The sequence below is a fragment of the Equus przewalskii genome, chromosome 6 (genome assembly GCF_037783145.1).
Source record: "Equus przewalskii isolate Varuska chromosome 6, EquPr2, whole genome shotgun sequence".
Lineage (NCBI taxonomy): Eukaryota > Metazoa > Chordata > Mammalia > Perissodactyla > Equidae > Equus > Equus przewalskii.
Genome location: NC_091836.1, coordinates 97,734,120 through 97,748,988, shown reverse-complemented (window position 1 = coordinate 97,748,988; position 14,869 = coordinate 97,734,120). Strand labels below are relative to the sequence as shown.

The window sequence follows — 14,869 nt, the reverse complement described above, 5'->3', positions numbered from 1 at the left end:
GTGTGTTTGTATAAAATGAATCACAACACAGTAAGAAAAAGGTTAGAGTTATTAAAATAATAACTCGACTAAAATACTCATTTGAGTTTATTCAGATTGCTCATAATGCTTTCAAAGGACACAGCAAAGCTTTTGTGGAGTATCTGCACATTATTTATTATCTATGGACTAAATTGGTTTTTTTGGAGTTGCTTTAAATTTTAAAAGCACCTTTGCTTAATATAAAAGCCCTTTAATTTTAACTGACAGATCAATTCTGAAACTTTGTTTTGAAAAGAAAATGGGAAAGAATTTGTCTTTCGAATTAAAAGAAGTGAAAAAAATAAACCAGACATTCTAAAAAAAATAGAAGAAGAAACCTGATTTTTAGTACTAATGAAATAGCAGGTGACAAAATAGTTGTCTTTTTGATTTTGATCACAAAAAATAAACTGGTAGTGACAGGATATGATGGAGAGATTTGACATCCTGGCGAATCGCTGTCATTGATTCAATTATTCGAATTCTGAATAAAAGCTGTATACAGTATGTGTTTATGCTACAGTGGGTTTTTTTTTAAGTGACTGACATTCATCACGTTGGTTAGACAGTTTTAAAAACCTAGTCTTTGTTTTCTACAATGTTGTCAAGAACAAATAAAGTATAATTTGTGGTATATTAAAAGCAAAGTACTTAAAAATGCTAGTTATAACTGCTTCAAAATATTCTAACATACTTGAAAATGTATTTTGGAAATTCAACTTCTAACAAATGTTAAACAGCCTTTTAAAAATTGAGACTCTACTTAAATATGCAACTTTTTGACTTTTGCTTTTTGTCAAAAGCTTTGAGAATATGGAACTATGATTCAAAAACCTTATGTTTTATCTGAAAACTGGTTCAGTATGCTATATACCCCAAAGACTCGTTTGTATGGTTAGAAACATAGCAGCAATGCTCATAGACACAAAGGGCTCACCTGGTGCCATGGCAATCTGAGGGAGCTTCAGATTTCTGCTTTGCCTCAGCCCTACGTTCTGGAAGATCTCTCACCAAGCTTCAGTGCATTTTCCTCAGTATCCTGGCCTCAGTGCAGCTGTCAGTTTGCATTTCAATCCTGAATTACATCTGTGGACACTTTCACAGTGCTGCCTTCAGTTGTTCAGGGTTACTAAACAGAAGACCATCAACTTCTTTTGCTTTGCTTTCCATCTTTCAAGTTCTTTATTAACTACTAGTTATCGGACTAATTATCTTTAATGGAGTCTTAATCCCAAAATATTATTTTGTCTTCATCAATTTAATAACAGGTTGCATAAATGCAAATTCATTTTATTATACAGGCTTCATACATTAGCAAATTTTTCACTTTTTAAAAAACTTTAGCATTTTTGGTGGCAAGTGACTTTTTCAGAAATAAAGAGAAAATAAGTTTTTCAGAAAATACAGTTTTGAATTTCAGAATGTTTTCTGAACATTCTGAAACATGCACTTTACCATGAACGAGGTGCCTTAATACATGTACACTAATGGCCACTGTAAGGCATTTGAATTTTTGACATTTTATTTGCTTTTATTTAAAAATAAAATCACCTATTTTCTGTAGATATAGCATAAAACAAAATTTTAAATGAAAGTGCTTCTGCTGTACTGATTCTGTATAAAAAGTTGGTTAAAAAAATGAACAACGGTGGCCTCATTTTGCAATCCTAACTGTTTTTTCAAGGACTGAAGGGTCAAATCATTAAGAAAAATATTTACATAGCTATTAGCAATCGTAATTAGAGTGTCATACAATTCTGCACGCGGCAACTAAGGGGGGGCCACTAGAAGTCCAGGTGCTTCTTGCCTCCGGCCGTCACGCCACAGCCGGGGCCCAGCAGCTTGGTGGGTTCTGCCAGATCCTGTTTGCCTGAGCGGCTCACGGTGTCTGACAAGTCTGGAGGCAAATGCAGTCGCTATGGCAGAAGATTTCAGGAGAAGGAAAGAAAGAAGAAAAAAATAATTAATTTTGCTCTTGCGAGCACACTTCAGAATACAATATTATGCTCTGTTGATCAGCATTTAGTCTTGCATATAAAATTCCTGCTAAAACAGTTTTCAGGCTGAAGCCTGATGGAACCTCATCCTGTTCCTACTGGATTTCACAAAGATGGCCGTTCCATCGACTGGGCCAGGAGGCTCAGTGCAACATGTCCAGAGTCCAAACCTAAACGTGTTAAGGTTTTTCTGATTTAGGTAGAAATGAAAACATGTAAATGCACAAATAAAAGCAAAATTAAAAAAAAAATCACATGATAATGGCAGAGTTGTTTTTCAGCTTTGTTTTGTTTTGGCCAGGATTCCAAATGCTATTTTTCAATTGAATATAGCTTTTCAGCAATTATGGATTCCCACAAATGCTTATTTCCCTTTATCCGTTAAGTTGACCTGAAGATTCTATTTCAAGGCAATACTTGCTCTAGCAACCTACACTTTTCATAGAAATATTGACACAATGAAAAAAATGGTACCAGTCAAAGGGTCAATACTTTTCACATGCTCAGATAAGTCAGCTGTAACCTCTGTTACAGGTCTTGGTAAGTTTGTTACTATGCACAATGTTGGGTCATGTTTTCAAAAGTATAATGTAGCTTGGAACATCTCCCCATCCTAACTGTCTTTCTGCAGATACAGGCTGATTTAAGCAGACTCAGAGTGACTGACCATAATTACAGAACAGTTACTGTAATTAGCGAGAAATATGGATGTTTCAAAAGAACCCTTTTGGTTTTCAAAAGGATCTCTACTAAATTCCTTTAACTGTCAGTGCTCTCAGCCCACATGATCTGTTTCACAAAAATCCAAACCCAAAGGACCCCGTCTGTTGTGTGAGGCGCAGAGTGTGTGGAGGCGAAAGGTGAGACAGACAGGAGGGGCCGTGCACTGACAACTGGCCACAGCCTGCAGAGGTGAAGCGACCTGGAGGCAGCCTCCGGGAAACCTTCCATTTGGAAAACTCCCTCCGATATGAAGAAAAATGAAGATGAAAAAGGGTAGAGCCATTTCTTTTTTTCTGGTCAAAATATTGTGATCCACAAACATATGTTTTGGCTAGTTTCTTTCCAGATAAAAGGCTTGTTTATTGTCATGTAAACACAAGCTTTGTGGAGAAGATCAAAATATTTTAAAACATTAAAAATAATTTATGAAAATATTCTTTCTTGATTTCAGTTTGCCTGTACTTACTCTTTAATGCAAATGCATCTAGGATGAAAGACACTATTATACAGATATATGACCAACAAAGATGTCAGAAGGGTCAAGAGGAGCCGTAAGTCCACATAGTAATGTTCATACGGTATCGTTCACTTGCATCCGTAGCACCCAGCCTGTCACATAGTAAGTAATTAAATGTCTATTTCTTGAATGATATAAAAAACAAATAAACACAACTTTGTTTCTTTGATTTAAATAATTCCTTCATTTCTTCATACCCTGCTTTGTTCCAGAAAGGATTTCAGGCAAAAAAAAAAGTGAGAGGCTCAGGAATCCTAAAGACACGCAGGGCTCTGGAGCATGAGGGTGTGAGTTTCTCTGCAGTGTTGGCTTACCAGTGCTGGGTGAGGAGGCAGGCAGGAAAGAGACATTTAATCACGTCTGAGTTTCAGCGTTTCTCTAAGATCCTGTCGTTATTTCTAATAAGCAAAAGAAAGATGACCAGGCTACATGCAGTTATCTGAAACTTAACATTCACCATAAAAGGCATGTGTGTGCAGACCTCTGGTCGGGACCTCACAAAGATGAATCAGATGGTGACCAGGCTGTTTAGGAAATCAACTGGAGTCAACAAATATTTGGAGTCTACTGGAAGCAAGGCGTTCTGAAAGGCGGTGGGAAGAGAGCGGCCTCCCCACCGGGCGAGTCCTTCGCTCCAGTGAGAGGAAGAAGGCAGGCACAGGGTCCCTCATGGGAGCCCTCCAGGGTCCCTCTGCAGCACAGGTGGGGACAAAGCAGAAATGGGAGGGGAGGGAGCAGGACGGAGCCTCCCGAGTCAGGCTGGGGGTTAAACAACGAGCCTGATGCTGACATGCGCGCTCAACAGTAGAACTGACTCATCTTTACGAGGCATTTGGTTGAAGGGTCATCCTGCTCTGATAATCTACGTGAGGAAGGTATAGTTTATTCAGAACCAGCAGGATACAATTATTTCAGGAGCTTATCTATTTGCTAAAAATTTCTCTTCCTCTGCTTCTCTAGGCAATGAGAGTGAGCCAGTTGGCTGAAAGCCCTCACAGCAAAAGCAGCTAAATGTGGTGTGTGACATGCTTGGAAATCTTTCAGGTTGAACGGCTTTGAAGAAAACTCAAATATCATTTGTGTGTAACTTCTGAGCACAAAAATTTTGGGTGACGTGATTAAATGCTTCTAACCAAATGCTACATTGTGTAGCATATTTGCATCCTCGTGTCTTCTGAGAAAGCCCAGGGATGGCTCCTGCAAAGCTATGAAGCCACGTGTGACTGTGCCTGCATCGGTGCGTCGTTACTTGAATGAGCTCACGGCGCAGTCCACATTCTCAAGCAGTGGGTTTTGTCTTCCTCCTCCCCAGCCTCCCCCCGTGCACCGCGTCAGTGCGCCGTGAAGCAGCGAGGAACAAGGAGACTAGGTTCCAGGCCTGCCGGGTGTGTCCGGGACTTTCCCCGAGAGGCTTCCAGACTTACACGCTGAAATGTAAGTGTTCAGAGGCTACTGGACCCAGATCTGTCTTTCGAGAAATGTGCTGGAGACACCTGGCTTTGCACGGTGACCTGCTTTAGACCAAGGCCGCAAGGCTGTGAGGGTGTATAAACTCTTAGACTGTGAGGTTTCACCGAGTAATGGTTTAAATAAAAATCAGACTATAAAAAATCATACTATTTTCAACCTTACAAACCAAATCAAGGCATTCATCTTACTCATTTTTATGCCTGGGGTTCTGAGGCAAGGCCCAAAGCACATCTTACATCTTGAGCTGAAATGTTTCCACCTGATCTTCTTTCCCAGGTTCTGCGCAGAAGGGTTTGTGCTGGTGATGTAGGCGACGTGTATCTGGCTGGCTGCCTGCTCATTTTTTCCATTAATGCCTTGTCTCAAATGCTGATGTCCATGTAGGCACAGGGACCAGGGAAAGGCGTGACAAGCCCCACGTTCCCCCGAGGCAGCAATTGATCCCACTGGATTAATGGGTCCCTTCTCTCTAGTGCTACAACGTGGGAACAGCGAGGCTGGCAAACACTCCGGCAGATCAGGGAGCTGCTGCCAAATGGCCCCCTAGGCTCAGCGAGCCCTGGTCACATGGAGCGGCTGTGGCAGAGGAGCCTGGCTCTGACGCAGGATGCCACGGAGCCAGACTTTGAGACTCTCCCTCTCTGCTACCTCTGTCCTCTGCTTGGCTGAGCCACTGTCTATGTTTTGTTCTCCTTGAGGTGCAACTAAACTGACCCAAGATACACAGGACTGGATTTCTCAGCTCTGTTGCCTCCTCCTATGTCCTTTGCTCTCAGCCTGCCCGGCTGGTGCTCAGCACTGTTCCCAGACAGAAGGAGCAAGATAAGGAATCTAGATTATACTGAGTTTGAGACAGATTACAGGTAAATACCCATTAAAATAAGTTCAATCAATTTATATTTTTCATATTTTGCCAGGACCAAACCACCAGGTACTGTTTGTTTTCTGAAAACAACTGATGTCATACATTTTACCCTTGAGCAGATGAAGAGATTTATTTTAATCCTTTTTAAATTTCTGACATTTCACACCTTGTATTTATAATCACAGAAAGACGTATTAATATTTCAAAATGCTTCCTAATAGATTTTTTCTCTTTTCTTTAAAACATAGCCAACTTAAATTAAAACTTATAAAGAGCTTAGAACACACCTTGGTCCCTTAACAGAGGCAGCCAGGGACAGTCTGACTCCCCATCACTGATTCTCAGGTTTGTGCTCTCAGCTGGAGGGAAGAAGGGGCCCAGGAGGCCAGACCTGGAAGTTGGACACACCCTTCCACTCAGGTCCACAACTCAGATGTGCTGCCCCTGGTTGGGAGGGAGGCGGGGAAATGTTTGAAGATGTGTGAGGATATGTAACAAATCTATCACTGTGGGAGAAGGAGCCAATGGATATTGGGAGCCAACCAGCCATCAGCTACTGTTCTGAGAAAGGCTGGGGCTAAAGAAGGGCATCCAGAAGCTCTCACTAGTGTGTGAGCTGCAGCCCCTGCCTGGGCTCCACTCTTAAGTTTCTGATCAGGAAACACAGCGGACACCCTGCCAGCCGGGAGAGCACAGGTGAAAGGAGTGTTCAGAGTCTCTCTCGCTCTCTGTGTAAAGAGAGGACACAGCCCTCTCCCTCATGCACAGACCGACTTCCTTCCAGGGGCACCAGGGGAGGACCGAGGGCAGGAGGCGGACGGAGCGGGCCTTCCCCAAAACGCCACCCATTGCAACATTTCTTCACAAGATTTCAGAGTGTTGTTTCACCTTGTAAAAAAAGCTATTAAATAATTATTGTATTTTTACATTGTTAACATTTATATTATTCCATAATCATTACATTATTACAATATAATGTTACATTGTAATTTTCCTACATCTGGTTAAAATTTTGGAATGTGGAAGATGCATTTGCCTAATTTTGGTGAATTTTGTGTTACTCTCACATATAAATAGTCCAGTGGGAACAATGCCAGAAACAAATTTTTGCTGTTTTTGGATCGGTAAGTGTACATTTTGTAGTGGCTGAATATTTCTGGAAAAAATTCTGCCAAACATGGTCAGCTTTTGGGTTTTAGCTTTTGTTTGTTTAAGATCCAATCCATTCTCAAGGTTTAAGATTAAAATTGTTTTATCGAATGTCATAATCATACTATATCCTTTGAACTGAAAAAAATTCATTTGGTTCTTCCTGATTGATCTGAAAATTAGACAAAATTTCAGAGTTGGAACACTGCACATTGGCTGCCCATTGAAAAATGCTCCGGTGTGCAATTATTTTGACCGTCAATTATAATTGACAGTATTGTCTTGCCTCCAAACTCACCTCTCTGAAAGCAGATTGTGAAGAACTCACTTGTCTAAACAGAAGTGTGATTTGTGAAAAGGCATGTGTCTGTGGCAGAAATTGCTAGCTTACTCCCAATATCTATTCTCTTCCTTCCTTTGCAGTGCATAAAAGAATCTTTGAATATTAGCAGGGCACGTGGCCTCCCAGAGCAAAGGTCACATGTCCCAGCTTCCCTTTGCCAATGGATGAGGCGAGTGACTATGTTCTGGTCACTTTGTCTGGAGCGGAAGTGCTGTGGCTAAGCTCAGGGTCAGATCCTTGGGGGGGTTGGGGGGGCTTCTGCTCCGCCTCTCCTTAGTGCCGATATGCCGCTATTCCTCTCAGCAAGAGGGGCCCCCCCCACCCCCTCCTGGGTGGCGAAGGGGGTGTGCCATCCAGAACATGTACCCTTGTTTATGGGACACCCTCTGTGGACTGTGAACCTCAGCACTCCTGTCCAAGTGGCCACAAAGCCTGCACAGGTCCCTTGGCCAGGTTCGTCCTCTAAGTGTGGACTGTGTTGTCAGTGTGCACACCCTGGGGCCCCAGGAGTCACCAAGGGCTGTGCAGGCGGGGTGTCCCCCAGCTGTGCACACGGCCTGCTGGCTGTGGGAAGGAGGCAGGAGGAGGCCGGCAGCCTGATTCTCCTTGCATCTCCATGTTCTCAAGTGGGGCCCTGATCCTAAATTTAAACTTGGCTTTCCAGGAAGACGAGTTTGTGAAGGAAGGAAGATCAAGCATTTTCGATGGTTTGCTGGCTTGATCCTTTTAAGGATTTATGCATAGAATAATGTGGCCCTTCATTTGCATTCTTGCTCCAGGCTCCACACCTGCCAGGGACAAGCCTGACTTCCCTCTTCCCACTTGCTGAAATGTGGGTTTGGGGTCGGTGCTGAAGCGGCCGTCGCAGACCATCAAGTGGAAGCTCTGGGTTGAGGAGGGCAGAGCACAGTGACAGAATTAGTCTCGGTCTCCTGACACCATCTGGCCACCAAAGGAGCCCTGGGTCACCAAACTGGGCTTTTCTGTGAGAGATAGATGAACTTCTGTGTTATTTAAGTCACTGTATTTTTGAATCTCTGTAGTAACAGTCTAACCTCTATCTTGTTTATAGAGAATTTGCTACCTGAAAATGGAGCATTCAAGTTCTCTGATCTAAATACACATTGGCTGAGTGGTCAAAGGCAGGCAGGGAGGTCAGACCGCAGAGGGGAAGAAAGTGACCCCTGTTTGCCTGTGACGATGGGGACGGCAAACCTCACGCGGCCTGATCAATGGCTTCAGGCGAGATGCTGGAGAAATTCAGAACATTGGCGTGTTAGCTGCTTCTTGCCACGTTCAGTAAAGTTCTTTATAAAAGAGAAATGAACTTAGGCCCGAGTGACAGAGTTTGCAGGAAGAGACAGCAGGGCCACAGCTCCTCGGACGAGGCGCCCTGCCTGCAGCCACAGTCTACACCGACCAACGGCTTGGCAGGTGCACGGTTTCCACTGTTGTGCATGGAGGCAGGTGCTCCCCAGCGGTCTGCGCCCCTAGGCCTTGATAAAATGTTCCCGTGAGAGGCTGGCCAGAAACAAGAGCCCACCAGAGACCAAAGTCAGATTAAGGGTGCTGTCTTCCCTCTCAAGTCGATTATTTTAGATGGCTTCAAGCTGGTTACCAATAAGATGAAGGAGAGGGAAATGGGTAGAACAGAGGCCAGAAAACAAGACTCCAGTCTTAGAATGTAACAGTCGTGTGGGCAAGCATGCATTCCGATCCCTGGTGGCGGGCCCTCGGGAGCGGGGGTGGGGAGTGGGGTGGGGGTGGGGCAGGACGCTGGGAGGCGTGAGATTTTGAGAAGTGGAGAGGGGCAGGCGTGGTGGGTCTTCCCGAAGCTTCCACTGGGCAATTGGCAGCACTCCTGCGTCTGCGTCCTGACTAGCTCACAGGAGTTGAGGGCAGCTGCAGAAGCGGGGCCGGCCCAGAGCTTCAGCGTGCAGTTACTGCTTCATGGGGTCCAGCGCGGTGGCAGCGGAACTTACCGACCTGCGATGACAGGCCCCAGGGTGTGCACGCCTGGTTAACGGCTGGGGGCCGCCTGATTCCTCGCCTTCCTGACTGGTAGAGGCAGCAGCTCTCCTGGAAGCCAGCTTGGGGGCAACGTCCTCCAGCCCTTGTGATTATTTCATTAGCCCCCGAGCTTCTGGTATGAGTTTTCTGATTGCACAAAATAATTAGATGTGATCCGTTTCACATTCTGAATCCCAGAACTATGTCCAGACAACTCTTCAGCTGCGATTACTTGCATGTGGAACCAAATGGAAGCAAACAGCATGGGAACCTTCTAAAGTCTTGAGGGGATTGTATTGCCAAAGAAACCACAAGCCTGGTCAAAGTCTAGGATTATACCACCCTCAGAGTAACCTTCGGTCCCCAAAGCTGATCTATCAACAAGCGGGCTGTGAAAACCAGGCAGCCTCCACAGGGCATACTCTCCAAGGGTGACCTCGTGCAGCCATCAAGGAGTGACTTCCCAAAGGGGCACAGAGGAACATGGAGAGGGAGCTCCTTCCAGAGAGCAGACTGGGGCTACGAACTGGGCTGACATTCTCTCCTGCCAGGGCGGAGAATTTTTGAAGTTTCTAGCCAGTAGGATCCCCACTTGCCCCCGAAGAAGGGTGTGTGGGAAGAAGGCTGTGCATGGATATCTGGGTTCCAAAGGGTTGTGGGCATGACAGAGACTGACACTTGTTGCCCAACATCTCCTCCCGCCCCTCCTTCAGTTGAAGGACCCTTGAGCACACGGCATCCTGAAGGAGACTTCACTTCCACACCTCCCTCTCAGCTAGCTGGGGAGCAAGTGACCAAGTCTGAAAGTTCGAGTGGAACTGGTGCTGCACTTGAGGACAGCCAAGTGGAGTCTGAACCCAGGCAGCCTGGCTTCCAAGTCCACATTCTTACCCACAGTCTACGCGCCCGGCTTCTCTAAGTACCAGAGATAAAACAGTGAACAGCACAGGGGGAGCCCTGCTTTCAAAGAACCTGAATTCCAGAGGGACACGCACGCGACTCAGGGGAAACAGCTGGCGTCCGGGAGAGCAAACGCGGCGAGGACGACTCAGACAGCGAGCGGTGCGCTCAAGGACTAAAAGGTAGTTTCATGAATTTTTATGAAAACACGATACTGGCTGGTGGCACTATATTAATTGCTAAAGGCCTTTCTGGAGAGTCCATTTGAGTTAAGATCTAAATTTTGAGAAGGGACCTATGAAGACCTGGAAAAAGAAGTTTCCGTGCAAAGGGAATAAAATGCAAAAGCCTGAAGGTGGGAATAAGCTTGGCAAATTTGAAGGACAGAAAAAGTCAGTTTTTCCGGAGCAGTCAACATACAGGGGAGTGGCATGGCCTTGAGGAGTTTGCTCTGAAGGCGGGTAACAGACGTGGGGGTGCGAAGCTACGGTAAGCGGCTTGGATTCAATTCTCAGAGCTACGGGGAGCAAGGGAGCGACGTGCACTGATTTCTGTCAATACCAGGGCCATCTCACCTGTGTGCTTACAGAACCACTGACGGACATTTTCAATAACAGAAAACAAGAATTGTTGCAAACGTATATTCTATTACAGACAGAATTTTCTAAAAGGTGGGGTACACAGACTGTTCTAGATCCTGCTTGCTTCTGAGTGAGGAAAACCGTTCCAGCCACTAAGTGACCCACAGTACTCGCTCCTGCTGCCCTCCTCCTGTGGGGAGTGGTGCTTCTCAATCTCAGGCCTGCCCAGCAGAAGATTCCAGGGGCTGGGCCTGCGTGCAATGTCCCTGGGGTAGAAGCTGCGGCAGTACTGTGGGGCTGGGGTGCGGGGGGCGCTGGTTTGCTGAGTTTAATCCTCTTAAAGTGTGAGTCAGAACCTTTAACAAACCAGTGCGCTTCAGTCCCAAGGTTCCTGAACTTTCAGACATTTAAGATGTGTAGGAGTCATGTTATTTTCCTCCCTTACGTCAGACATCGACAGAGAACAAACCAGATTATTCCTAGAGCACTTTCCTTAAAATGGTTTTACTTTCTACACAAACTAATGGCACCATCTTTTTCTTTTCTTTTGGTTTCTCCTCTGTTCTTTTGCAGATATTCTTCTCAAGAATGTTCTAGCGTTAGCAGGCCTGAACAAACATACCATTCAGGCAACAGTGGGAATACTGTGAGGTCAACTGCTACCTAGACTTGAACAGTAGAAACGCTGAGACAGACGCCTTCCCCAAGCCCCCTCAGCCTTTTCTCTGGGCTGCAAGAATGGGATGGGAAGCCACACATGGCCACCACCACCCTGCGACCCTGACTGTGCGCCCTTGCCTGAATAAGGCTCCTCGCACCTCCCTAACCCTCCCTCCTGCTCGTCCTCCCCGAGTTACTTGGCAGGACTTCCCTCTCTGGCGCCCTGTTGCCTGGTCTCCAGTGCCGCTAACCCCAGGCGCGTGTGGCCCTGGAACACACAATGCAGGCAGGAGCAGATCAGCCCCAGAGTGTGTGGAATTTGAATTAAGCCCCAGCAGGGCCAGGCTGAGAGAGGCTTGAGACCCAGGGCCTGTGCTGCTGCGGCAGCAAAGGGAAGGAGGCCGAGACCTTCCTGCGGACAGACTTGGTCGACTCTTCACGCCCACCTTGTCCAGGAAGCCTCCTTCCACCTGAGACAAGCAGGGAATCATTTTAGGAGTAATATTTTGGGTACCGCCGCTCAAGTGGCTTAGGAATAGTAAGATATTTTAGGAACAGATAGTGCTCTTAGAAATGAATATCGATCTTACAAAAAGAAACTTCTTTTAGAAATAAATTCAAAGTGCTAATTACATACAAATTCCTTTTTATCCCTTTTTTCTTTTAAGGCGTATGGAAAGTACTCTGGATGGGGCAAAGGCACGCTGTCTTTGTTTCTGTTGACTAGAACTCAAACTCATGTTTGCTCCTTACTATAGCGTGAAATGTCCCACTCAGTAAACTCTTAGCAGATAAATATGTTTGCGAACTCAAGGCTGATCCCTAAATCCTAGAGCTTTTTACAACTACAGTAGATCCACCACTCAACTCAGGAACTGGCCGAGGTCTGACTGATACATAACTAATGGAACAGACACATTCTAAGATGTGAAAGGGCAGGAACTAGCGAATTTTGAAATCAGATGACTGCTTGAGTTATCATATTAATGTCAGTTCACCAAATAACTTTTAAAACTGGCAGCTTTTGACGAACACTCCTCTTGGAAACGTGGCAATCATAGATTTTTGTACACAAGTATAGCACATATCTATGAACATAATACTGATTGACTTTGGCTGTCCATGAAGGAGTCCTGAGAGCATAATGGCCAATGTGTCTGCCTGCATAATGCCGGACAGCGCATGCAGAACACCACCCCGAAGCCCCGAGACGGGTGTGCAGTGCTCGGAGGAAACGGCAACGCTGCGTCTCCAACCACTCTTCAGTTACTTGGAGGCCCTCAGATTTGAGGGTCTGCTAGTTCCTGGTATGAAGAAAGAATTTTTAATGGGGCCAAATGTAGGTGTTTACAAGGGGCAATTGTTGTTTCTTATTAGGAGCTGCCTTATGTTCAATAGTTGTATTTACTTTGTCAGGCCGGCCAGCATTAGAAATCCCCATTGCTAGGCAGCCGCCAGCGCCTGCGAAGTATTCCTGGGCATTCAGCACTGAAGCATGTGCTGCCCAAAGCCAGGTTCGCGGCAGTGTGCTCTCTGGTCCTCCCTGCCCGCCCCCACCCGAGCAGGCCTCTGTGACAGGAAATCCTGGGCGCTCTGGGCCGAAACATATTTACATGACTGAAACACGACAATCAACGCGTTTGTAAAGCTGGAGGGGAGGTAACTTTAATGGTCTTTGAAGCAGGCCGATTTCCTGGAGCTTTCAGTCTCACTTCAATCTGTTCTGCATGCGTGAACAAGTTCTTCTTCACTATAGGTATCTGACAAAGTCTACCTGGTGTGAACGTGAGTGAAAGGAAAATAACACAAAACTTAACTTTATGTTTTCTCTTTGCCAAACTGTTCCCACTTCTTCCCCCAGGTCCAGGTGCATCGAGGGCCGCGCTGTTATTTTTGACACGCTGTGTTAGCTTTCAGACAAGGCAGTTAGGTAGTACGTTTTTGGTTTGAAGGAATGAAATGTGGCTTTCTCTACACTGACTGCATAAAAACTTTCCACAATAAATGGAAGCATCCATCACGGCAGGGAGCTCCTTACTCTCCACGGGCAGATAAAAGGCCAGTCTCCCAGGTGGTGTCCATGCCACCTGCTCCAAACGTCAGTGAACACCTCGGTGGCATCAGTAACATTGCCTGGTAAGTGTTACCGTATGTCTGTGTGTGCTCGCCTGTTTACACATATAAATAGAAATGTATAACATGGCAATGCTGTCATGAATATTTTAAAATCCTTTAAGTCTATAGATTAATTAATTGCTGAAATCTTGGTAAAATTTAGAAAAACATCTTTCATATCAGAGCCCTCTGAAATGAAATGAAAAGAAAACTTCCATTTTCCTTTTGATTTTGGAAAGATGCTAACCCTGGAAACCCACCTCAGTTCTCACCTAAAAGCTTATGGCAAATTCACAAACTACACTGGTTTCCAACAGTCACCGGGTACGTCTGTCTGCCCCTCCACGGGCCTCTCTCCTCGCCCACTTCAAAGGGAGCTTGGAGAACAGCCTGGGCAGAGCAGAGCCCTCTCAACGTGCCTCAGGACAGCAATGGGGCAGCACCAGCCGAGCGCGCTGGCTGGGGGACAAGATTAGAGACGAAGACACAGCTCCAAAGATAACTCTGTGCTCAAGTGACTTCACAGATAAGAACTAAGAGAGAATCCATTTAGTCTCAGATAGAACATCTCTCCATGAATAATGGGAAATACAGTTAAAGGAAATGAAGTAAATAAAGCAAGGAAAAAATACCAATGATCAGAAAAGAGCAGACTGTTTGTGAGTATACAGACAAATGACCACCCTACTGCCAGGGGTTGGTTGGTTGGTTGGTTGGTTGGTTTATTGGGCTTAATCAAAATGCATGTTTCTAGGGAAATGTTAACAAGAGCTAAGTTTAATTTCCACATGGATAATTTAGAAGTAATTTCTCATAGAGATTATTTTCTATCCTTTAAAAACTCATTTGCTTTTACATGTGGAGCATTTTCCCCCACCGCTTAACTTTATCACTGAGCTAAATCTTTCTACAAGGAGGCCTAAGAGACCCTCAGAATGCAGAAGAACCAACAGCTTGATGTACCAAATTGGCTGAATCCCGTCTCAGGCTTTCATCTGTAAGGAAGAGTTACTCTGGTTCAAGGAGAAACTCTAAGTTTGCTGTCATGAAAGCCAGGGCCTGCAGGCAGGCTGTGGGAATCTTCCTTTTGCTGTTGGGAAATGATGCTACAAAGTGAAATAATGGAGGGAAGTGATTTTGTCATTGTTATGTAGGGTTAATTCTCTAAGCTTTAAAGATTTAAGTTAAATGAAATATACATATTTGTACTTTTCTATTCGATTCCCTTCATATTATAAATACACAAAAATTTCTTGAGGCATTGGAAGCAAAGGAAAGCATGATTTGTGGAAAAGGACCATCAGATGGTTTCTAAAGTTCAATACTGATAAGTTTCATAATTTAGCAAATGATGATGGAAAAGATGGAGTTTTTCCTTTAAAAATATATCAAGTAGTGGTATTTTTTCTTCTGTCTTTCATTCTATCTTATGTCCTAAAGGGATATTAGTTGCTCTAAAATCAGTTGAAGCAAATACATAAAATAATTACCCAATTAAGTATTTGTAAATTACAGAAT

The 14,869-nt window shown here is 44.9% G+C and overlaps 1 protein-coding gene and 1 long non-coding RNA gene across 6 annotated transcripts in view; one reads left to right on the top strand and one right to left on the bottom strand.

Annotated features, from left to right (window-relative positions):
• Positions 1–1,179: 1,179 nt before the first annotated feature.
• The window catches only part of ELP4 (elongator acetyltransferase complex subunit 4), a 235,009-nt gene continuing 221,319 nt past the window's right edge, over positions 1,180–14,869 (bottom strand). For 4 of the 5 annotated variants that reach the window (XM_070626558.1, XM_070626556.1, XM_070626559.1 and 1 more), the window contains one exon: positions 1,180–1,937. In XM_070626558.1, coding sequence (XP_070482659.1) covers positions 1,806–1,937 — 132 coding nt within the window. In that variant the 3' untranslated portion in view covers positions 1,180–1,805. Of the gene's footprint in view, positions 1,938–3,577; positions 3,657–14,869 lie in introns of those variants that run through there. The other variant, XM_070626564.1, reaches the window with a different exon arrangement.
• On the top strand, positions 4,570–13,372 carry LOC139084234 (uncharacterized). The gene is made up of 3 exons (XR_011541653.1): positions 4,570–4,692; positions 5,427–5,591; positions 13,098–13,372. It is a non-coding gene; the product is annotated as an uncharacterized lncRNA (long non-coding RNA).